The sequence below is a fragment of the Thrips palmi genome, unplaced genomic scaffold, assembly GCF_012932325.1.
Source record: "Thrips palmi isolate BJ-2018 unplaced genomic scaffold, TpBJ-2018v1 HiC_scaffold_18, whole genome shotgun sequence".
Taxonomy (NCBI): Eukaryota; Metazoa; Arthropoda; class Insecta; order Thysanoptera; family Thripidae; genus Thrips; species Thrips palmi.
Genome location: NW_023144627.1, coordinates 20,752,934 through 20,777,383, shown reverse-complemented (window position 1 = coordinate 20,777,383; position 24,450 = coordinate 20,752,934). Strand labels below are relative to the sequence as shown.

The following is a 24,450-nucleotide window of genomic DNA, read 5'->3' as shown; positions in this document are numbered from 1 at the left end:
ACCGCGTCGCAGCCGATGATCCATGACCCATTGATTCATTGTGCTTGCGAAACGAGTGCAGAGCAGTGTAGGGCACGCCGAGCGAAGGGCTCTCGGCGTCAGGACTCTCCGCGGGACGCCGAAGGTCGTCGCTCTGTCCCTCTCGCACTCGCACCCGGATCGCGCCGTGAGCCAGAGAAAGACGAGGCGACGAAAACGACTCTTGGTCCGGCGACGCTCGAAGTAGCCTGCACTTTCGCCCGGCCGGACAATGCGGCCTTCTCTAAGGACGAACCCTTTCGGCTCGTCGCACTGCTGTTTGGAAAACAGACGCCACTTTCCTGCCGGGGAGGCTTACCCAACCTGTACTCTCAAACAAAAAAGACAAGAAAAGTTTTAAAAAGAAATTAAAATAAAAGAAAAAAGGAAAAAATTAAAAAAAAATCACGCATCAAATTTGCTGCGGGGCAACCTTAAAGGCGTTTGCCACGCATCAAATTTGATGCTCGGCAGCCCGAAAGACGTTTGCCACGGCGTTTGCGACCCCTTGTCATAAACACGCTGCTTTGCTAATAAGTAAGTACAAATACAGTTCCTGAGCGACGAACTGATGGTGGTCCCTCTGGAGATTACAGATTCAGCAACGGCTTCCTTACTTTTTCCTTAGTTTCGGTCTGAATCTAAGAGTCATCGCGACCGGAGTGGCTTCTTTCAGACGATGAGACTCCGCGCCAAGGACTGTCATACAGCAGATGAGGAAACAAGGGGCCCGCAAAGAGCTCTGGCTCTCCGAGTCTAGGAGTGAGTGCTGCTGAGTGAATCTTCAACGTTGCCCAGGTTGTTCTCGGCTCCGATAGAACGCCTCGGTTACCGCCGGGGATTTGAAACGCAGCAGTTCCCTCTTCCTGTGTGACTCGTTGAAACCGACTGGCAACCAGGCAGCGGCCATCCAGCGCGACAGTCCTGATATAATGCTCAGCCTGGAGGCGCTGGAAAGCATGACTCCCCTGAGATGGCACTGTGACGTCACTCTACTTAGCACCGAGCGGGGACGGAAGGGCGCCCCGTCTTCGTTTATGTGTCTGTCTTTCTGTCTGTCTGTCTGTCTGTCTGTCTGTCTGTCCGTCTGTCTGACTGTTTGTCTGTCTGCCTGACTGTCTGTCTGTCTGACGGTCTGTCTGCCCGCAAAATCTCGCCACCCGGTGAACCACCCTAAAACAATCGAGAAAATGGCGGGCGATCTCGGAGTAATTGGTGCGATAATTCGGCAATTCGATTTGAAATTGGTGTGGCTGCCCTCCTGGGGGCCTCATGGTCACGGCCAGGGCATCCTCGGAGACGATCGTCGACCCCGGGCACTCGGCGATGGCCAGCACACTGAGAGTCGTCGCTCTGTCTCTCTCGCACTCGTCGGGCGTCCCTTCGGGGTGCGAGAGAGACAGAGCGACCACTCTCGGATTCAGTCTGCGGGCCTGCTCGACAACATCGTCAGTCAGTCTATCGGGTGGCGTATGGTATGGGACCCACGCCAGTGGGCCAGAAGACCGGTGGAGGCGGCCTAAACTCTAGTCGCGTTTTGAGCTCTAGAGTCGCTTAAGAGGCCTCAGAACGTGTGACCCCACCAATGGATTGCTCTCCGAACGACGAATCCATTGGTGGGGTCACGCGTTCGGTTCCAGGCCTGCTTCGCGACTCTGTACCTCACAACGCGTCTAGAGTTTTGTCCACCTCCACCGGTCTTCTGGTCCACTGTGCCACGCCGCGCCACCCGACTCAACGACCCAGGCCTAGCCCTAGCCGTGACGTCACACCCAGCTCACAAAACACCTCCAGCTGTTCAAAAGCCCCTGGCACTGTTAAAAAAACTGAACTTCTGGACTATTTTAAAATGTCAAGGTGGAGCGTCCGCGTTCCTTTTCGGTAGCAGCTAATTTGCACTTCTCAAACCAATTGACCTCGCTCTGAAACAAACCACCGCGTCGTTTTAAAATGAGGTTTGTAAACCCCAGCTTGGATTAGTAATTCTATTGTTTATGGGGAGTTGAGGCGATGCGTCCCCGGAGAGTGCTCGCCCGCCGCGACGCTCCGCGGCGAAGCGAAGATGAAGCGAAAGAGTTATTGGCAGTCCTCGTGGTAGAATGGCATTCTGCAAATAAGTGGCCGGGCGTTCTGTCATCCTGCTTGGCAGGCCGGCACGGCACGGCAAGGCGAGGCACCCCACACCTGTTTGGCTAAGAAAGAATACACACAGCCAGCCAGGTCAACGAACCGTGTAGGCGCCAACCGCAGTAGCTAGGGGAAAAGACACGGATAAAACGGGTGAAATGACCAAAATGTACTCAAAAGTTAAAATAGACGAAATAGTTACCAAAAAAAAGTACCGAGTACCCAAGACAAATTTTTTTGACACTTAAAAGCATAAATATTTAAATTTTCTCCTTGACATTTTTTTTTATTTTGTGCAGGCCCGCCCAGGATTTCATACATCGCCTTCGGACAGGTCGTCGTCGTCAGGCACGCCCCCCCCCCCCCGGTCTTTGTTCGCATTGTTCCGCCTTGATTGGGCCCCGGTATTTCCATATGAGATCCTTTCTGCCCGACCGAGCGCCTCGGGAAGGTTATTGGATGGTTGCGAAGCTTGCTGAGCCACACGTCCAAGCATCGCCGTGCAGAAGATTAAAACCACCGCGAAAGATGACCATCAGAAAAAATTGCAATCCTCACGTTTTATTTGTTCAGTGAAAAAGAGTCTCCTTTTGGAAAGACCGAGACACAGTGGGCCAGAAGGTGGAGGTGGGCACAACTCTAGACGCTTTGAGCTCCAGAGTCCGGAGTGGACCTTCTTGTCCGCGGCGAAACAGAACTAGACCGGTGGGCCGCGCACGGAGAGGCCTCAGGTTTGGCATCGCATGATTTTATTCCTAATTTCCTACCCAAAACTTACGCAAGGGCGGTGGCCGGTTGCGGAGGCCGTCGCCCCAAGTGCTTGGACCGGTTTGGTTTCTGCACGCTCGATGCCTACGCCGCTGCCGGGCCGAAACAAGTGGATCGGGCTGCGTTAGAAGCACTCGATTCGAAAAGGAGCGGCGCGTAGCCCCCGCAGTGGTGGGGGCGTTTCGAATGCGGACGCGCGCGCACACGTGACTGCGTTCCGAGATACACTCGATTCCGAAATGAGTAAAATCGTGCGCCGGCGCCGGGCCTTGAACCCTGAACCTTGGCACGCTTCAGACGGGGCGGTTCCGATAAGCGTTTTGCAGGCACCTGCAAGGTGTCATGCGTGTTGCATTACAGTGGGCCAGAGGACTCGTGGAGGCGGCCAAAACCCCGGACGCGTTTTGAGCTCCAGAGTCGCTAAACAAGCCACCAATGGATTGCTCTCCGAACGAGGAATCCATTGGTGGGGTCACACGTTCGGTTCGAGCCCTACTTAGCGACTCTGCAGCTCAAAACGCGTCCGGGATTTCGGCCGCCTCCGCCGGTTCTCTGGCCCACTGTGCATCCATAGGGAAGGAACAGCTCGCAGAGAGAATGTCCGAGGGCTGGTCTCGGTGGCGGGCTGGTCTATCGCACTGATCGGCAGACTGATTCCGTCTCTCTCGCACTCATGGTGCGCCCCCTTCACGTGCGGGAGAGACAGAGCGACGAAAACGACTCTCGGAATCAGTCTGCCGGGTGACGGGCGCCTCGCGCCTTTCGCCGGGATTCCTTGGTCGCGCCGGCACACTGTCCCACGCAAGCTGCAGGCAGCGCACAGTGGGCCAGAAGACCGGTGGAGGCGGACAAAACTCTAGACGCGTTTTGAGGTTCAGAGTCGCTCAGCAGGCCTCGAACCGAACCAATGGATTGCTCGTTCGGTGAGCAATCCATTAGTGGGGTCACACGTTCGGTTGGAGTCCCATTCAGCGACTCTGGAGCTCAAAAAGCGTCTAGAGTATTGGCCACCTCCACCGGTCTTCTGACCCACTGTGCAGCGGCCCAGCCAAAGCGGAAACGAAACGAAAGTGAATCCGTCGCAAGTTCGCCGCCGCCCTCTGGCTCGTCGCATTGTCTCTCGTCCGGTCAACTCACTCGCTGTCTCTGTCGCACTCGCAGGGCGCCCCGTACAGGTGCGAGAGAGACAGCGCAAGGCGCCGTGGCGCCACACCTCAAGCCGTTACAGTGCTGTTACCGTGTGCAGCCGAGCCGTCAAGACAGTTGGTGTCATTGAAAAGCAATATAAAGCTCTCTCTTTCCCGCACGTCCTTTACTGGTCCTTTCCCTTTCTAACGGACTTTTCTCGGTTCGTTGTCGAAACAGCGGGAAAATGGGAGCGAGTGGTCCAGAAGACCGGTGGGCACGGCCAAAATCCCGGACGCGTTTTGGGCTCCAGAGTCGCTAAATGGGACTCGAACCAAACGTGTGACCCCACCAATGGACTCCTCGTTCGGAGAGCTATCCATTGGTGGGGTCACACGTTCGGTTCGAGTCCCATTTAGCGACTGTGGAGCTCAAAACGCATCTGGAGTTTTGGCGCCCCCACCGGCCTTCTGGCCCACTGCGCTGGAGTGGTACCAGTGTAGTCACGACTTGACGCGCCGGGCCGGCCGGGCCGGACGGTGCGTGGGTGTCGGCCAGGCCGATGCTGGGCGTGGTTTAGAGCCGCCCGGGCGCGATTTCTCAATCAGCATCTAAGAGCGAATTTATTGTTACTGCGAAAGCGGCAAACAGCCCGCGGCCGGCGAGGGCTGCGAGGGCCTGCTGGAACCGAGGCTGGAACCCTGGAACGGAACGAGCCGCACGAGCGAGGAACGGCGGCGGCGGTGGCGGACGTACTTCTGGAGCAGGGCTGCCACATAAATAGGCTGAAAAGTCCCACAGTGCGCGTCAAAAAGGAATTCTCTCGGTGACGTCATATGCTTGATTCCAGTCCCTTTTAAAGAACGCGTCGAAAATTCCTCCTCGCAGTGCGCGGAGACTTGGACGCGCTGTCACACACAGAGGCCCTGCATCATCAAACAAAAACAACAACACAAACAACAGCAGTAGCGGGAACACAACTCCGAAAATCGAGTTTTGAACTTTGAACGGTGGACTGATCCGTTTCCCACGGGCCTCGTTCGGCATGCACTGCTTGGCCGTCTCCGGAGAAAGACGCCGCCAATTTTGACAAGGAAGACGGTCATCTCGTCTCCACGGCTCGACGGATGTTGGTCCCCACAGTGGGCCAGAAGACCGGTGGAGGCGGCCGAAACTCTAGACGCGTTTGGAGCTCCAGAGTCGCTATACGGGCCTCGAACCGAACGTGTGACCCCACCAATGGATTGCTCTCCGAACGAGGAATCCATTGGTGGGGTCACACGTCCGATTCGAGGCCTGCTCAGCGACTCTGGCGCTCAAAACGCGCACTGCAAACTGAATGGAAAGACATTACGCCAAAATGTGGCGAGACAAAAAGTCTCGCCACATTTTGGCGATACTTTCATGTCTCGCCACAATATGGTCAGATTCAAATGTCTCGCCAATTTATGGCGAGACTTTTTTGTCTCGCCAAAATATGGCCCAAAATTATTCAAATAGGGTAGGCAATGCATGGATTCATAGCAAAATACATAAACTACTGCATTATTCACAAAATTCACGAGAAATCATTTCTGATCACCACTGATAGTTGTTTGACCCACTGGGGACTCTCAAGAGTAACGCTGTTTGTTTCGCTCATAAACCAAGAGGTGCGTCTTCACATAACAGGGCCGCTCACATTCAGTTTCATTGAAATCAGATTGTACTCACAATAATCACAGTAGCACTGTGGCTATGAAGAAATTTGCAGGCAGGTTGAGAGTTGATTCATCCAATAAAGATTGTCTACAAACATGTAGCTTTGAGTACTGTACAACTTAGCCCAGAGAACAGATGGTGCAGACTGTTGATGAACTTAACATTTTGACAGTTCTCCTTTTTCACACGCAGTTTGACAATAGCTCGAACGATTAAAAGACATCTTCGCAAACAGATAACCCAGTTGGCAACAGTCGTCATTGCTCGAAACTAGGAAAAACTAAATTATATCGTTGCAAGTCAAACAATCGCTCAGAGGCTGGCAGCCATTTTAGAGGCTATGTTTTTGTTTTTGGACAGAAGAGGTTATGGGCAGTTATGGGCGTGACGATTTAGATTCAGATTCGGGTTGGGAAATTATACGCATGACCAAACCAGTATTCGCAGTCACATCCTCACATCTCGTAACAAAAGTAACCTGAGGAAATGGCCGCTGGTTATCATGTTTTCCTCCCGACTTTGCATCAATAAAATTAAGTTTTTTCTAGTTTGGAGCGATGACGACTGTTGCCAACTGGGTTATCTGTTCGCGAAGATGTCTTTTTATCGTTCGAGCTATTGTCAAACTGCGTGTGGAAAAGGATAATTGTCAAAATGTTTAGTTCATCAACAGTCTACACCATCTGTGCTCTGGACCAAGTTGTACAGTACTCACAGCTACATGTTTGTACACAATCTTTATTGGATGAATCAACTCTCAACCTGCCTGCAAATTTCTTCATAGCCACAGTGCTACTGTGATTATTGTGAGTACAATCTGATTTCAATGAAACTGAATGTGAGCGGCCCTGTTATGTGAAGACGCACCTCTTGGTTTATGAGCGAAACAAACAGCGTTACTCTTGAGAGTCCCCAGTGGGTCAAACAACTATGAGTGGTGATCAGAAATGTTTTCTTATGAATTTTGTGAATAATGCAGTAGTTTATCTATTTTGCCATGAATCCATGCATTGCCTACCCTATTCAATAATTTTGGGTCATATTTTGGCGAGACAAAAAAGTCTCGCCATAAATTGGCGAGACATTTGAATCTGACCATATTGTGGCGAGACATGAAAGTATCGCCAAAATGTGGCGAGACTTTTTGTCTCGCCTCTCCAGAGGCGTAAAGTCTGACCTTTGGATTTGTAGTGCGTCTGGCGTTTTGTCCGTCTCTGGCACACTGTGCCCCGGCCCGCTCCGTCACTCGGAGAGTTGGCATTGTTCCTCTATGTCATCCGGTCGCACCGTCCCTTTCCTATCCAGGCGAGGAGGAAAAGCCCCGCGAAGAAAAAAAAAGACTTTTCTTTTTTTTTCGTTTACAGTGTGATGTAAAGTTACGAGGCGAGGCGGAGGCTATGATTCGCGCAGTGCCGAGCCACGCCTTGCAACGCTCCCCGCCCACCGGCCGTTGCTGTCAGGCGGTTCGCACTTTCGGACGAACGGCAAGCAGCACTCTTCACTTGCCATTCAATGTACACAAAGTGGATTCACAACAAAACGGCTGGGGAGAAGAAAAAAAAATAAAGAGGGCAGAAAAACCGACGAAATTGCTTCCGAACGAAAGGGAAAAGCATTTCTTTGCGCAGCGCGGCGGCGCAACGGTGGGCCAGAAGACCGGTGGAGGCGGTCAAAACTCTCGACGCGTTTTGAGCTCCAGAGTCGCTAAAGCAGGACTCGAACCGAACGTGTGACCCCACCAATGGATTCCTCGTTCGGAGAGCAATCCATTGGTGGGGTCACACGTTCGGTTCGAGTCCTGCTTAGCTACTCTGGAGCTCAAAACGCTTCGGGATTTTGTTCACCTCCACCGGTCTTCTGGCCCACTGTGCGGCGGGGCTGTCTCTCTCGCACCCGCAGGGATATCCCGCGAGTGCGAGAGAGACAGCGCGATGTGGATCTCATAAAAGTAACGCCGCGTGGTGCTGATGGTGCATGACGCCCGCCGTGACGCTCGCCGTGACTGTGACACTCGCTGTGACGCTCACCGTGACGAGCGTAAAACAAAGCGAGAGGCAAGGAGAAAGGGATTAAGAGTGAAAGGGATGGAAAGGAAGAGTTGGTCGATAAAACGGCGCGAGCCTCGGCGAATGGAATGGAGGGGGGGGGGCGTACGCGACATGCATAGGGGACGCCTCGGCGCTCTTTTGGGGCTCCGCTTCCGCGTGCGGCTTTCCGACGCTCTGTCTCTCTCGCAACTGCACGGGGCGCCCGCCCTTGGCCCGCCCGGCCCGCGAGTGCGAGAGAGACAGAGACGCAGGTATTATCGCAAACAGGGAGAGAAGGGCCAAGCTCTGACAACTCTTTCAGTCAAATGTATTCGTGTAAGGAGTCTTTTTACTGTAAACAACGACGCCGGTCCTGAGTAAGACTCGCAGTGATGTGGCGGGCTCACCGCCACACTGCACGTTCAGGTTCGTGCGCCATCATCCCGGCGTGAATGGGAGACGCAACCCAACGGGCAGCCGTGCGCGAAGAGTTGCCGCACCGTAAGGCGCCAGAACGCTGAGTGGGGGCGACGCCGTGGCTTCGCCGATGAAACTCGAACTAAAGTTGATTTAGCACGAAGCATGTACTTGACTATGAGTCCGAGAGTCAAAGACACAGATCTTACACTTTCTGATGCACTCTCACTATTTATGAACCCGGAATGACTACATGCAGACAAACCACAATGATGCGGACCTCTCCGAATTTGTTTCCCAAGACGATCAAGCCTTTCGTTTTCCAAAGGCTTCGACCAGGCTTCCCTCGCGTCGGCTTCGCCGCCTTGACCGTGCATCGAGTCAGCACACTGATTCCGAGAGTCGTTTTCGTCTCTCTGTCTCTCTCGCACCTATACGGGACGCCCGATGAGTGCGAGAGAAGCAGAGCGATGAAAACGACTCTCGGAGTGAGTCTGCAGCTCAGCGTCGGCACCGCCTCTAAAAATACGCGGCGGCGGAGAGCCAGTGCAGGGCACGCTGGTTTCGAACTCCACTTTCGTCTTTTCGTCTTACTCTCCTCGCCGGGTGCGAGAGAGACAGAGGCGCCGCGGTGCTGGCGCTTCTCAGTGGCGCCGGGGCGGCCGGGATGGCTGGTTGTGGCCGCTGCGCCGACCGGGATGTGCTCCTGGACATGTGCTGCCCCATCATCGCCGACTCGGGCTGCGGCTGCAGCCTGGAGCTGTGCTGCAAGATCCAGGGCTTCTACAGCGCGGTGAGCAGGCGGGAATGTCCAGAAGACCGGTGGAGGCGGTCAAAACCCCAGACGCGTTTCGAGCTCCAGAGTCGCTAAATAGGACTCGAACCGAACGTGTAACCCCACCCACCAATGGATTGCTCTCCGAACGAGGGATCCATTGGTGGGGTCACACGCTCGGTTCGAGTCCCGTTTAGCGACTCTAGGGCTCAAAACGCGTCTAGAGTTTTGGCCGCCTGCGCTGGTTTTTCGACCAACTGTGCATGGGACTTGGTGGCAACTTTGGGCGCAGATCTGGAGCGCCAGCAAGACCCTGGTGCTGAGCCTGGTCCTGGACAGCCGGCTGAAGGAGGGCAGCTCCGCGTACGCCTGGGCCGCCGCCATGCCCGTCGCCTTCCTGGCCACCGGCATCGCCGTCAACGCCCTCGCCTCGCTCGCCAGCGTCGCCTTCCTCGTGGGGGTGTACCAGGTGAGGGGAGGAGCACCGCGGGCGGACAAAACTCTAGACGCGTTTTGAGCTGCAGAGTCGCCAAACAGGACTCGAACCCAACGTGTGACCCCACCAATGGATTGCTCTGCGAACGAGGAATCCATTGGTGGGGTCACACGTTCGGTTCGAGTCCCATTTAGCGACTCTGGAGACGTACATATGCCTTCTTTCCTGTGTGGTTGCAGAAGAGGCCGAACTTCCTCTCACCCTACCTGCTGGCCGTCCTCGCCCAGATGGTGATGCACGTCATGGCCGTGATGCTGTTCGCGGACGACTCCATCCACTTCTTCGTCATCGGCCTCGTCGAGACCTGTGAGTGAGCTCCCCTACTTCAGACCCAAATTCTAATATTCGTGTTGCAAGTCACTCAACTCCCAAACCAAATTGCGACCTCATTTTGAAAATGGATTTTGATTGTGGGAAAATAAATCTAAAGGCATAAGTCGGACTAATTTCCCAGGGGGTGGAAACGGCGCTGATTTGGCGCCATGGCTGCGGCGATGCGTGCACGGCCGTTGGTTGTTGTTTTTTTGTGGTTCCGAGAACCCATTTAGCTAAAGTAGACATCTTATGCACAATCCTGCACGTGTACTTCTAGAGTAATGTTGTCCTTCGAGAAAATAAGCCCGTTGAAGATTTGAAACCCACAGGACGAGTCATGACATGTTTGTAACTTGTTTTAAATGGCTCATCCGCGTTCGGGCGCGGCGATTCTGCCTGAAAACGCCGGAAAAAATGTAAACAAGTTACAAAAATGTGAATATCTCACTTGTAAGTATCAATTCGGCCCAAGAGCTTATTTGCTGATCCTTCAACCTTACCTTTAAGTACGCTTGAGTTTTGTCGTTAAGACACTACTTCAGCTGGAAAGTGGTTTACCATAACGCGGTAAGTGGTGAACGGCAAAACGGCCGTGCACGCATCGCCGCAGCCAAGGCCGCCAAATCAGCCCGTTTCCACCCCTGATTTTCCGGATGCGTGAGCTGTGATTTCGTTGACACGTTTCGATTTTCCAGGCCTGCTTATCTACATGCTCCGCGGGGCGACCAGCCACCGATTCTTCCTGAGGGACGCAAAAGCTGGACCCACGTTGAGCAGCAATGGTACTTTTTTCTCTTTTTTTTTTGTTTTTGATTTTTTTTTAAATTTTGTGCTTTATTTGCTTTTTATTGTTTTTTTGTTTTTTTGTTGTTGTTTTTTTGTTATTTTTTCGACACCAGCAATTGTGAAATCAGAATATGGCTCGATATTTGTGATGAGTGGACACTGATTTTGTGTGTGGTTGACCTTCTTTCCAGCTTCCACTGATGTGACTGTCGTGGTCATGGAAGGACAGCAGAACCCATCTGGCGCCATCCAACTAACCAATTTGTCAGCCGAAACCGGAAATGCGGCATAACAAGCTCATCCCCAGGGAGAACAAAAAAGTCCAAATTATGTCAATAATCTTTGGTCAAAATTTGGTCCATTTTGATGTCCAAATGACATCATTTGATCAGTTTGATTTGATTTTGACTGCCTGTTCTCCTTGGGTCGCAAAGCCACGCCCGTGTACGTATACGTGGGCCATCTAAAACCATGTACCTGTGTCAATGTCAGTGTACCTGTCAATAATAAAGTCTCCTTTTTGCAACCGGCTGTTTATTTCTGCCCCGATCGACGGAGGGAGCAGCTCACTCGAGAAGAGAGCCCCTTGGGGTGACGAGAGAGGCTGGCAGGCTCAAGGGTTGCCAAAACGCACCATTGTCGATAGGGTTGCCAACCTCCGCCTGCCTACTGGTCAACTCTTGAATAGCAAAGTGCGGATAGTGTCACGTCGGCAGGCTGAGGTTGGCAGCCCTTTCGACACTGGTGCATCGTGGGAGTTTGGGTCGACTAACGTGGCAGCACTGGCTAGCTTTGGCGGGGCGGCAGTCCGGCGAGAGGCCAGCCCTGCCGCTGAAGGTGCACGCCGTGGAGGGCTAGGTCCTCGCCGTTCACGTGCCCGGCGCCTCTTTGGCGTGCACGACGGCCTCCCCGGCCAGCAGGGGGCTCCTGGCGGACGGCAGCCCGTCGACGCCGTCGCCTGAAGGCACACTCCCTTTAGGTCAAAGTCCACGGCGCTGTAAAAACTCCCAGTGTGGTGGACTCACGCCGCAGTGCGCGCAGTGTGCTGGCCAGGGCGTCCTCCTCGCAGAAGGCCTCCACGTCGAAGCCAGCGCCCACCAGCTTGGCGCGCGCGCCGGGCCGCGTCCCCGTCAGCAGGAGGCGCTGCCCGCCCTGCTGCAGCTCCTTGGCCAGCGCCACGAGGGCCTGTGGAACCACAAGCACAGTCACTGGCTCGCCGCACAGTGGGCCGGAAGACCGGTGGAGGCGGACAAAACTCTAGACGCGTTTTGAGCTCCAGAGTCGCTGAAAAGGGCTCCAATCGAACGTGTGACCCCACCAATGGATTGCTCTCCGAGCGAGGAATCCATTGGTGGGGTCACACGTTCGGTCCGCGGCCCCTTTAGCGACTCTGGAGCTCAAAACGCGTCCGGGAAGTTTTGACCGCCTCCACGGGTCTTCTGGCCCACGTCGAGGGCCACAACAAGGCACTCGCACTTTCTTTTGCGACTGACTGTACTCGCTGGGTCGTACCGAGGCGCCCGAGTAGTCCAGGGTGACGACGGCGGAGAAGTCCAGCACGACGGGGAGCTCGCCGCGGCCGAGCCCCTTGGCGGTCCCGGAGGCGTGCTGGCGCAGGGCCTCCACGCCGGGGTACAGCAGGCCCAGCGACGGCCGCACCAGCACGTACTCGGCGCCGTCCTCGCTCTGCAACCGCCGCAGTGTGTACAAACTCCAGACGCGTTTTGAGCTCCAGAGTCGCTAAGCCGAGGGGAAATCACTCTTAAAAACTGTGACCCGACTACTCCCTATTACGTTCTATTACGCTATTACAGAAGGCTTATTACGCTCGAAAATATCCAGACTTAGGCTAAAATCGGACCCAAAAAAGGGAAAGTTTTAAAAAATTTGGCTATTACGCTATTACTATTACGCGTAATACTAGGAATTGGTGACCCGACTATTACGCGAGTGATTTCCCCCTCGCGCTAAGCAGGACTCGAACCGAACGTGTGACCCCACCAGTGGACTGCTCTCCGAACGAGGAATCCATTGGTGTTGTCACACGCGTGGTTCGAGACCTGCTTAGCGACTCTGCAGCTCCAAGCGCGATTTTGGCCGCCTCCACCGGTCTTCTGGCCCACCGAGATGCCTCACCTGTCGCGCGGTGTCCGCCACGGCCGGCGTGGTCCAGGGCTGCAGCAGCCTGGTGGCGTCCAGCAGCATGCCGACCACCAGGCCCACCTCCACGCCGAGCCACAGGCACGTCAGGAAGGTCGCCACCAGCACCGCCAGGTCGCGCTCTGCGGACCGCCAACACACAGTAGTGTCGCTCTGTCTCTCTCGCGCCCCTTCGAGGCGCCCCGTGAGTGCGACAGAGACAGAGCGACGAGGTGATCTGAATGGAGGGACGGTAGAGGAAGACTCACTGCTCGTCCTCCAGAGGCGCGGCACGATGGCGGCGTCCACCAGGCTGCCCACGGCCACGATGAGCACGGCGGCGAGGGTCGGCCGCGGGATGAAGTAGAAGTAGGGCGTGAGCCAGGCCAGCGCGCCCACGATGAGCAGGCTGCAGTACGCGCCGGCCAGCGGCGTGCGCACGCCCGAGGCCTAACAACACCCCCACGATGCACCAGTGTCGAGAGGGTTGCCAACCCCAGCCAGCCAGCCAGAGCATTGCCTGAGGTTGGCAACCCTGTCGACAGTGGTGCACTGTGGGGATGATTTCCTACTTACCTCCGCCACGGCCGAGCGAGTCAGTGCCCCCGACACGGGCATGGCCTGCAGCAGCGAGCCCACCAGGTTGCAGGACGCCAGGCTCAGCATCTCCTGCGACGCGTCCAGGGCGCCGCTCATGCTGCTGGTCGCTGCGGCGGGGATAGAGCAATCCATTGGTGGGGTCACACGTTCGCTTCGAGTCCCATTTAGCGACTCTGGAGCTCAAAACGCGTCCGGGATTTCGACCGCCTCCCGGCGGGTGGCGCTCACCGTAGGCCTTGGCGATGGCGATGTTGACGAGGACGCCGACGACGGGTGTGACCACGATGCCCACGCCCAGCTCGGCCGTCATGTCCACGAAGCTGTATGTGGCGTTGCCCGCCGTGGTGCCGCCGAACGGGGGCAGGGTGACGGCGGGCAGGCCGGGCGTCATGTACCCTGCAAGCAGCACGTCGTTCGCGTCGCTCTGTCTCTGTCGCACTCATGAGGCGGGGGTGCGAGAGAGACAGACTCACCCACCACGGCGAACGGCACCACCGTCTCCCCCTCCGCCGGCCGGCTGGCCAGCAGGAAGGCCACCACGGAGGCCGCCGTGATGCAGAAGGCGTTCTTGGAGATGGACAGGAACCACAGGGCGCGGCCCAGCCGCCGGGCCGGGTCCACGCGGACCAGGGACAGCCCCTGCGGACGCGCGCAGAGCTCCAGAGTCGCTGAATGGGACTCGGACTGAACGTGTGACCCCACCAATGGATTGCTCTCCGAACGAGCAATCCATTGGTGGGGTCTCACGTTCGGTTCGAGGCCCATTTAGCGACTCTGGAGCTAAAAACATGGCCGCCTCCACTGGTCTTCTGGACTGCCGCTGCCGCGCACCTTGAAGGCCAGGAGGAAGGCGATGGAGGCGAAGCCGAGGCCCGCGTCGCCGGGGCGCACCTCAGAGACGCGCCGCCCGAGCTGCAGCAGTGTGTCCACGCAGCCGTGGCCGCGGACGTACACCCCCAGCAGCGGCGGCAGCTGCGCCACCATGATGATGATAGCCGTGGCCGAGGTGAAGGCCGACACCACGGGCATGGAGATGAAGTCCACCAGGAAGCCTGCCGGGAGACCACTTTGTGCGTAACTTGCGCGTGAGTTCCTCCAAGTTCCAACGCCTTACCCAGGCGCAGCACCGTCATGGCGAACTGGACCAGGCCCGTGAAGAAGGTGAGCAGGTGCACGAAGGTGACGGGCTTGTCGCGGGTGAACTGCAGCGTCACGATGGACATGATGGAGGCGGGGCCGATGACGACCTGCTTGATGGTGCCCAGCAGCATGTAGGCGATGCCGCCGGCGAACGCGGAGTACAGCCCGTACTGGAAGACACAAGCCTCGGTCGCACAGAGGGCCAGAAGACTGGTGATGGAGGCGGCCAAAACTCGAGCAGCCTTTTGAGCTCCAGAGTCGCTAAGCAGGACTCGAACCGAACGTGTCACCCCACCAATGGATGCCTCGTTCGGAGAGCAATCCATTGGTGGGGTCACACGTACGGTTCGAGTCCCATTTAGCGACTCTGGGGCTCAAAACGCGTCCGGGATTTTGCGCCCTCCTGTTTTGCCTACCTCGGGCTTGACGCCGGCCAGCTGGGCGTAGGCAATGCTCTGCGGCATCATGGTCAGGCCCAGGGTGATCCCGGACACCAGGTCGGCGACGGCCAGGTCCGACGTGTAGGCCGGCAGCCATCTCAAGACCGGCACACGGCGCACCAGCCATGCCGGGACTGCAGTGAATGAATGGTCCAGTAATGAATGGATGGCCCAATATTTGAATGAATGAATTAGTGAATGAATCTGTACAGGACTTGGCAGCTAGGAGACCTTGCCATTGAATCGAGCCGTGACCCATCCTTCCACGTGTGTGCCTCCACCTTATCAGCACGCGTGTGTTTGGCCTGACTTACCTACGGACTCGGCGCTGGCGCCATCTTTGCGTCGGAATAGACCCATTCCCCCGGCCTGCAATACAAAGCAGTCTGCTGAGACCAACCTCACACTTCGATCATTCAATCGGTATATTTCCATCTGAAGTGACACGGTTGGACTAAACTTTGTTTCGTCCCTCCGGGATTTCTACTGTCTACGAAATTGCGACAACAAGGCATGGAGAGAGATTCGTTGTGTTTGTCTGTTTTTAGCGTCAATTTTCGTGCGGCTCTGACGAGCCAGTTTGAAGCCCCCCTCCACGTTTAATTGATTCTGATGGGTTGCCCGTCCCCAGGCCAGCGCGCATGCTGCTTTTCCTCAAAGAATTCGCGTTCGTGTCAAGTGACATCAGTCAAGACCTTCAACCAGATTTCGTACTGATGCGCCCTGCATTCAAGCCACGCGCTCCACTGCAAAGAAGACTTAGTCAAATCGAACACAACTTTCAGTTTTAGCTCTTGTTGTTGAACCTTGGCTTGGAATTAATTGAACGCGCTCTCAGTGAAAATCGGTCAAAATGGTCAGACAGAGGAAATGAACGAGAATAACGTCAATCTGACTACCTTCTGTCTGCTTTTCTCTCGTTCTAACAGTGCTGAGGAAATGAACACACAGGTCCGCCTTGCCCGCCACTGTGAGGCATCCGATCGCAGAGTCCCATGCCGTCCTCCGGCAATTCAATTGTGTCAATTCTAGCAGTGGTTCGGTCGGCCCATTTGACCGCGGTCGGGCACGCCTACATGGAGCCCACACACACAGGAATGCAATTTTGGCGCACTCTTTTTTTCTGACCTAGGATTAAAAAGGGGGCAACAAGGTACCTCAGCCAAAGGACAGAACAACGGAGAGAGCAAGATTCTCGTGACAACGCGAAATAACGCACTCACTGGATTTTGAGTTCCAGTTTACTACATGAACGTACACACGCAATTCGAAGGATAACTTCGAATGTCACTATGAGAATTGTTTTGTCGATTTGGAGTCGGAAGCTCAGTTTATGGAATGAATTATTTGGCAAACTGGCGACTCCGTCGCCATTTACTCACTGGGGGGCGTGCAGGGCTTGTCGTGGGACCGCGGCGGTGTCTGGGGCGGGACTGACTGTGCCCATGCGAACGCCGGCGCCTCGCTGGGCGCCTGACAGTGGGTGCACTGTTAAAAATTCTTTGAAAAAATAGAATCGACAAAAATCTGGATCCGAAAAGCAATGAACTGGATCGACGGATGTAGTGTTGTGTCGAGCAAGGTATTGGCAAGTGCCACTCAGTTACTCAGTTCAACTACACACTTGAAAGAAACCCACGAAATTACCGTGTGCACTCACAGATTAATTCATGTCCTTGGACCTAGTGCTCCGTCTTGTCACGTGGGGGTCCTGAGGGACAGTTGGTACCTGGGTGATCACTGGGCCCCGAGGAGGAAGGGAAGCGAAGGGAAGTCATTTTCGTGTCAGAATGACACTAAAAGTGACCTGGAGGTCAAGATTGGATACCATTCTCTCATCACAGCGACGCAATCTGACGTCAAACCACCTCAAATTAACTTTGTATTCCTCCTTGTGAATGGTCTGTCGCAGACCTTAGGATCATTGTTGCCAACCAAGTTGGCAAATACTTCCTCGACGCTAGCAGGCCACTGGAAGCAGACGCCTCTGGGTTGATTCTCAATTATTTTTCAACATTTTGGCTCCCACTGCAACAACGGAGCCTGAAAGACCTTGAACGCTGATAAAGGAGAAGTGGGTCGCTGCGGTGTGTTGGTACGCGTCAAGACAGGTGTTACGTCCGTGAAGATAAGTCCCGCGCCGCGTAGGTAGCCATCCCGCGCTTCACCCGTCTTGCTAAATTTAGTGCAAAACTCTTTTATCGTCCATGTTTTTTTTTAAATTTTATATTTTATTGAAAACATTAATTTCAACAACGGTGCCTTAAAGCTACGTCCTTGATAGTGATGGAAGTGTACCAAGTCGAGGACAAGGCAGGACTCGCGGGTCGCGGAAGACCCCCTCCCTCTTCACCACGGTGGAGGTCTTCCCGGCGAGCTCCGCCGTCGTGGTGGACAGGCCCCCAAGAGCTGCTCGAGGGTTGGTCGGTTGACCGTTTGCGATTTCACCAAATCGGCTTGGCTGACTAGATTGCACGGTGGCCGAAGAGCCGCCCCTGGAACACGGTGAGGAGACATTGGCAACAGTGGGTCAGAGGACCGGTGGAGGCGGTCAAATTGGGTTTTGAGCTCCAGAGTCGCTAAATGGGGCTCGAATCGAACGTGTGACCCCACCAATGGATTGCTTTCCGAAAGAGGAATCCTTTGGTGAGGTCACACGTTCGCTTCGAGCAACTTCTCGAGAACAAAGCCAAGGTCCAGCAGGCACAGCACCTTCACTGCTCCACGATGAGGTGGATGTCCTCCCCGGGGTGGTACTTCTCCTTGTGCTCGTGGAACAGGTCCACCAGCGCCTTCTCGAACTTCTCCATCAGCTCCTGAATCTGCTCCGGGCTGGGTTCTGCCACCTTTTCAACGGGGATGGGTGCTCCAACTGCCAAAATAACAAAAATATTTTTTTAAAATTCTAATTGATGCTATGTAGTGAGTTGACTTCAAGGTGCATGCACGCACCCACGACGGTGAGAGGCAGCCGGTGCGGCACGGCGCCGAAGGAGTACTGGAACAACCCCCTGCCGACGGGCACGACGGGGACGAAGCCCAGCACGCGGCGGAACCAGTTCTGGAAGGTGGCGATGGCTGAGCCGCGGACCTGGGACAGCAGCCGGTGCTCGTTGAAGGTGAACACGGGCACGAGCGGGACGCTGCAACCACGCGAGTCAAATCAGTACAGTCAACTAAAATTTTACCTCAAAGCTGTTTTCTCGCAATGGTCGAGTCGCTGCTGCTGCGCGCGCCTGGAGGGTCGGCAAGCCATCCACTCTACGTGCGCGGTGGGTTGCCTACTCTCGGCATCGCAGGCGCAGAGTCGGGCGCAGTGCAGTGGGCCAGAAGAACGGCGGAGGCGGCAAAAACTCCAGACGCGTTTTGAGCTCCAGAGTCGCTAAATGGGACTCGACCCGAACGTGTGACCCCACCAATGGATTCCTCGTTCGGAGAGCAATCCGTTGGTGGGGTCACACGTTCGGTCCCTCACCCCTGCTGCAGGGCCAGCCTGACGAAGCCCTTCCTCCTCTTGAGCACGATGCGGTAGTCGCCGGGCTCCGAGAGTTGCGCCTCGCGCGCGCCGCCGACCAGCAGCACCACCAGCCGGCCGCCGCGGGGGTCACTGAGCGCGCAGCGGAGGCTGGATATGGCCGCGCTGATGATGCCTGAGCACAGAGAGTCGTGGAGAATCCAGCCAGAGGGAAAACCCCTCAACGCCGAAGGAAGCCTACCTACCTTGCGACAGCAGCATCTCCCTCAAGAAGGGCACGCTGAAGTTCTGCCGCAGCGTCACCAGGTTGGGCGTGGTGCCGGGGAACAGCTTGCGCACGCCCAGCGCGTCAGTGCCGAAGCTGCCAACACGACAGCAACAATCAGCAATTTTGAATTTTTAAATTTGGAATTTTGGAATTTTGACGAATTTTTGTTTTGCGCTTGCCTGCAGACGACGCCGGTGCCGATGATGCCGTGCGGGTAGGAGCACAGCAGGTAGTTCTTGTCGGGCGGCAGCTCGGCCGTCTTGACGAGCCGCACGGGGAAGTAGTCCCGGAAGTAGTTCCACAGCACGCAGCCGCGCACGAACGACCAGCCGCGGCCTGGAACCACAGGGAACCACCAAAATTAAAAAAAAAATTTAAAAAAATGTTAAAAATTTAAAAAAAAAGAAATTAAAAATTTGTTGAAAAATGCGGGAGTTTTTGCTTACTCGGTTGGCAGCACTGACTTACCGTTCCGCCGGCCGCCCTGATCGCACGTGTTCCGGTCGAGGTAGAGCCAGGCGAGGTACAGCGGCAGCAGCCACCGCAGCACGGGGTGGAGGGCGAGCAGGGACGCCACCGCCCACAGGATCCACGGGCCCAGGAAGATGGAGTACATCCACATGGCCACCACCAGCGTCTGCAGGCGGCGCGACAGCGGCAGGCCGAGCGGGGCCCACCGCACGCCCAGCACCATCGTCCCTGCGGACAGAGTCGCCCTGTCAGACGGACGAAATTCCCGCCACGCGCCAGTGTCGCAAGGACTGCCAACCTCTGGGCGACTTCTCGAGCAAAGATTAGTCATTGCGCTGCAGGCTGAGGCTGGTCGCTCAGAATTGTGTTCCCTTTGTGTGCCTGCCTATGTGCCTCAGGCGGTCGCAGGGGCCACACGGCCGAGCACTGCAGTCGCGCGCGCCGCCTCGGCGTCCGTCCGTCTGTCCGCCGGCAGTGGCCGGCAGGCTCGCCTCGCCGCCCCCTTCTGTTCACACAACGTTCTGCTGCGCCCGCTGCGCTGCAGTTTGCGCGCCAAACGTCCGTGCCCCCTCCACCGCCCCCCTCTTCTTTCTCCCGTCGGGCCGTCCAGTCCGACACTCCGTTCCGCACGGCGGAGCCCGAAATTTGCATCTCAACCTCACCTGGCCTGAGCGAGAAAAATGCGGCCAGTCCCCCGTCCTGCTGATCAAATAAATCGTATGTAGGAAGCAAACATCTGTTTGGCACGAGTTTCGTACACAGGCGCAAGTGTCGCTTCTAAAAATGACTTTGTGTTACAAAGTTGGCCTGACTGTATCTTGCCGACGGCCGACTCCCGACCCGGCCAACCCAGCCCGGATCCACGAACGAGAAAAAGGGTAGGGGGCACATCAGGGCGAGGTCTCCCCCCCCCCCCCTTTCCTCCCTCTGGTCTGCTGCTCAGTCGACCGCTGCCGTGCTTACGAGCTGGAGCGTTCCGGCCGGCCGCTGCGGTACTGCTTGTTGTGGGGACAAAGGAAAGTGAACAGGTACGTGGGAGAGGTCTGAGCGCGACGATGAACCGGCCAGATGAGTAGTGCGTGTCTACGGATGCAAACGCGCTGAATGTTGGACTGCAATATCGCAAGTGAGGAAAGCCCGCCAAATTTCTGTGACGTGGCACAAAGGGAATCTCGTGTGTCGATAAGAGCGTACCTGTGGAAGCTAGCGAAGTTTTTCCGGTCGCGCCCTCATTATCATTTGTCGTGCAACATGGCGGCCGCAGTGATGCGTCGCAACGATTCAGCGGCCTTTAACCCGCCCGCGAGCCAGGTTAGGTTAGGGTGACAAGTGAGCCACCGAGTGTTGCGTCAGCGTCGATGGGGAAAATATCGATTTGCAATTGCCATCGTAGACAACCAATTTTTTTTACCGAGTCGTGCCACCGCGAAAAATGTAAAAAAAGGTTGGGTCTCTATGGTCTCTGAGGACCCAATGTATTATACGTAGAACATCCGTATCAATGGCATTTCTTCTGTTTCCAGGAATCGCCGACGCCATGGACTCAAACGGAGGAACGGGCCGTGCAAATGCAGCACTATCAGGTAGGGGCCGTTCTACGATACCATTTTGGGGGTGGGGGTGGGGGGGAGTCGAGCAACACCCTATCTCGGTCACGTAGTATGGGAATGACCCCTATCACACCTTATCTGCCGCAACGCTACTGTTGTTTAGCAGCCTTGCACCCAAACAAATTTTGCGCGCGTGAAATCAGAATCCCAATTCGAATTACCTTAGTGTTTTTTTTTTTTGTTTTTTTTTTCAGCTGAGAGCGCGAGAAATGGGACAGGGGCTGCTGGTCCATCGCGCCGCTCCAACCAAAACCCATCCAGCCCTTCCGCTTCGCCTCCAGTCACCAGGGGAGTCAAGAGGAAGTCGGGGGACAACCAAGTCCGTCAACGGAAGCTTGATACCGCGCTGGCACGAGCAATGTACGCCACAGGAGTGCCCCTCACAAAACTTGCCAATCCGTATTGGTCCAAGTTTTTTGCTCTGCTGCAGTACGCGCCGCCCACGCCCGATGAGCTGAGCAACGCCTTACTTGAGCAAGAGTACAAGCAGTGCCAGGCCAAGACGGAAGAGTTGACCCACAAGGCTGATTGTTTGGGAATCATGGCTGGCTATTTCCCAAACGTTCGATTGGACAGCATCATTAATATTATCGTCACCACTCCCCAACCTGCGATTTGGACTCAAAAAAATTACCTTGGAAACAGAGGAAAAGACGAGATAGGGAACGAGTTACTTACAGCCATAAACAAAATAGGCTCTCAAAAATTTTGGTTACTCGTGACTAACTGCAATGAGGATGGGTATGCTGCTGACAAGGTTATCGAAAAATACTCCCACATTACTCAGGTTAAGTGTGCGTCTCAATGTTGGGATCTGCTTGTCGGTGATTTGATCTGCTCAGTACCTGAGTTTACGGTGCGATTTCTGCAGGCCAGGGACATAGTGAAGCACTTTAAATTTTGCTCTGAGCGACTAGCTGTCTTCAAGGAGAATCAGGCCGAGATCTACGGTGAATCGGCGAGGACTCTGAAACGTCCTGGAGCAATCAGTTGGGCGCAGGGCGTTCGAATGATGATCTCTGTCATTGAAAATCAGGAGGCGTTGAGAGAGTCTGTTCAGACTGCGCCAGACATTGACGAAAACATCAAAAATCATGTTCTGGAAGAAGACTTCTGGAAGGAGATACGATGTTTTTCCGAGATTCTCACTCGCATCCACGCGGCTATCACGTACATCGCAGGGACACAGGCGCGTCTGTCGGATGTTTACCACATCCACGTGCTGATCATCGAGTGGGTCAGGTCGAACCTGTCCAAACTAGGTCTGCGAGAAAGGGCGAGGCAGGTGGACGACGTTTTGATAGAAAGTATGGGAAACCTCGTAGCTCCCATCCACTTGGCTGCGTACCTGCTCGATGATAGGTACGAAGGGAGGGGTTTGGACTCGGAAGGAGAGAGGCAGGCCCGCGAGTGCATCGGAAGCCTCCGAAGCCATCCAGGGCTGGAAGCAGTAGAAGAGGATAAGAAGGAGGATCGCATCGCCCAGAGCATCATCTCCATGCCGCCGTCGGCGGCGGAGTGCGGCCGGCGTCGCTCGGAGCACGCCTTCATCCACAGCAAGGCCAGGAACCGCCTGACCGACGACAGGGCGGCCAAGCTGGTCAAGATCCGGTGCACCCTGCAGGCCGACCTGTCCAAGAGGAAGTCCAGTGGGCGCGCGCCCATGACCGTGCAACAGCTCGAGGAGTACTTCGCCAGGTACCCGGAGATCGCTGAGGTGGCGGCGGACAGCGAGGACGAAGAGGAACGAGAAGTACTCCCACCTTTGAAACGCCAGACCAGGATAGACGAGTATTTTCCGAGCCGCGCTCCGAACTCGTCTCGCGCTTCCTCAGAGTGTGTTGCGCTGTCGAGCGCGGAACGTAGCTCTAGCGGCATTATTAAATTTTTCCGAAAAAGCTAAGAGCCGAATGTGTCCCTCAGAGTGGGCAAAAGCAAAGGCAGCCACCTGGTCTCGCTGCAAGCGCCCCAACTGGGCCTCGTTTACTGTACAGATGTACACCCCTGCAACAACTCGGCTGCTGAACAACTCGCTATCGAAGGCTCATAGAACGTGTACCATTTCAATTTTGTAACTGGGTGAGACTAGAGCCCTAGAGAGGTTAGGTTAGGGCTCTAGGTGAGACTAGCCACTTACAGTGGCCCTTCATATTTTTTGCATGTATTTTGTTAGTATTATGGGGAACCTCGCTTAAAATATTAACATGAATTGTTTTTCAATTTTGATAATTTGTAACAGACATTCTGTATTGGTCCTCAGTATTTCCAAATGTAATTTTGATAAATAAAGATTAAAGCGAAACATATGCATTTTATGGAAGTCCATCGACGCTTCATTTTCTTCGGCGCTTTCCTCAGTCACATTCAATCAGGTAAATCTTACTCCTCACAGTTTGACGACCCTCATAACTGGACAAAATGTTTGGCAAGTACTGGAAACTTCTCGCACTCCCCCGCACAGTCCTGTGTGCGCTGAACTGGACAGTGTGGTTCGGTTTTGGGCTTAGGCGGGCCCCTGAGGACACCGGCTGACTTTGGATGCCACCTGACGGAGGGCGCGCGGGCACCGCCGGCCGGTGTGCCGTCTCAAGGTCCCCAGACGGCCACTCGGAGGACGAATCTTATCGGGAGCCTAGAGATACACTGGCGCCAAAGTAACGCGTAGGGACCACGAGGAATGCCGGGGCGATGAACCGGCAGACCGCCACGGTCAGACGCTTTTTGAGACGCCCGCCCGGGTCGCCGCCTGCGACGCGGGCAACCCAACTCACGCCGCGGCCCCCGTTTATGTAAGGCCCCCATGACGCGTGCGCAGTGTAGTGAGTGGGCAGCGCGCATGCATGAATTATGCCATTATGTCATCTGGCCGTGACCAAGGTCCCGTGGGGCGCGGAAGGTAAGGGGTGCGCAGTGGGCCAGACGACCGGTGGAGACGGCCGAAATCCCGGACGCGTTAGCTCCAGAGCCGCTAAGTGGGACTCGAACCGAACGTGTGACCCCACCAATGGATTCCTCGTTCGGAGAGCAATCCATTGGTGGGGTCACACGCGCGGTTCGAGTCCCGTTTAGCGACTCTGGAGCTCTGCACGCGTCTTGCGGCCGCCCCCACCGGCGCTGGCTCCGCCCGCTCCGCCACTGCGTTGCTGCTCACCGCATTCGCGCTCCCCGGCAGCGACGTCCGCCATGGCGGCTCTTCTCTCGGCACGCCGTCCTCGCCGTCCACGCCGCGACTGCAGCACCGAATCGAACCGAGTCGCAAACACAGATAAAGGTTGGACGCGTGCTAAAGGCGGAGCGCGAAGCGCGGAGCCAAGCCGTGTGGCCCGGCCCTGGCCCTGGCCTCGGCTCGGCCCTGCCCTATCCCTTGGCGTGGTCCGGAGACCTCTGCAGGCAGTGCTGCCACCCGAGTAAGCGGAAACTCCCACGGTGTACCAGAAAGGGTGGCCAAGCCTGCCTGAAGCAATGTCTTGGCTTCGCCTTTGAGAAGTAGGCAGCCTCAGGTTGGCTACCCTTCCAACACATCCAGTCCATCGTGACAATTTTTCCCTACTTTTGTGGTAACACTGCCTGCAGGCACGACCTGTGGCACAGCTAATAGATGGAAAACCAAATATAAAATTACTTTGGAGTATGAAACGCATTTTTCCTAGTCCAAGAGTTTCACGTTGTTGCTTGGTCACTATCACAATAGGCCACACCACCTCCGCAAGCACTGCTGGCAAGGCACACCGAGATAGCGCAATGTCTCACTC

The 24,450-nt window shown here is 55.6% G+C and overlaps 4 protein-coding genes across 4 annotated transcripts; 2 read left to right on the top strand and 2 right to left on the bottom strand.

Moving 5' to 3' along the window:
* The first annotated feature begins 8,817 nt into the window (after window positions 1–8,817).
* LOC117644460 lies at window positions 8,818–11,081 on the top strand. The gene is made up of 5 exons (XM_034383966.1): window positions 8,818–8,976; window positions 9,251–9,427; window positions 9,634–9,760; window positions 10,465–10,551; window positions 10,747–11,081. Exons 1-5 carry the CDS (start codon window positions 8,851–8,853, stop codon window positions 10,845–10,847), a joined length of 618 nt encoding a protein of 205 aa, XP_034239857.1. The 5' UTR covers window positions 8,818–8,850; the 3' UTR covers window positions 10,848–11,081.
* Window positions 11,073–16,375, bottom strand: LOC117644459 (sodium-independent sulfate anion transporter-like). Its single transcript, XM_034383965.1, has 13 exons — window positions 16,257–16,375; window positions 15,189–15,243; window positions 14,851–15,008; window positions 14,409–14,604; window positions 14,126–14,346; window positions 13,768–13,933; window positions 13,523–13,690; window positions 13,271–13,401; window positions 12,964–13,144; window positions 12,692–12,837; window positions 12,068–12,241; window positions 11,581–11,740; window positions 11,073–11,513 (listed from the first exon to the last, which is right to left on the bottom strand). The coding sequence occupies exons 2-13, from the start codon at window positions 15,232–15,234 to the stop codon at window positions 11,425–11,427; spliced, it is 1,836 nt and encodes a 611-aa protein (XP_034239856.1). The 5' UTR covers window positions 15,235–15,243; window positions 16,257–16,375; the 3' UTR covers window positions 11,073–11,424.
* Window positions 16,376–17,070: 695 nt separating this feature from the next.
* On the bottom strand, window positions 17,071–24,000 carry LOC117645085 (2-acylglycerol O-acyltransferase 1-like). Its single transcript, XM_034384999.1, has 8 exons — window positions 23,850–24,000; window positions 19,086–19,316; window positions 18,797–18,953; window positions 18,595–18,710; window positions 18,350–18,524; window positions 17,827–18,017; window positions 17,587–17,746; window positions 17,071–17,369 (listed from the first exon to the last, which is right to left on the bottom strand). The coding sequence occupies exons 1-7, from the start codon at window positions 23,881–23,883 to the stop codon at window positions 17,589–17,591; spliced, it is 1,062 nt and encodes a 353-aa protein (XP_034240890.1). The 5' UTR covers window positions 23,884–24,000; the 3' UTR covers window positions 17,071–17,369; window positions 17,587–17,588.
* On the top strand, window positions 19,990–23,000 carry LOC117645084. The gene is made up of 3 exons (XM_034384998.1): window positions 19,990–20,116; window positions 20,612–20,671; window positions 20,893–23,000. Exons 2-3 carry the CDS (start codon window positions 20,626–20,628, stop codon window positions 22,599–22,601), a joined length of 1,755 nt encoding a protein of 584 aa, XP_034240889.1. The 5' UTR covers window positions 19,990–20,116; window positions 20,612–20,625; the 3' UTR covers window positions 22,602–23,000.
* Window positions 24,001–24,450: the final 450 nt, after the last annotated feature.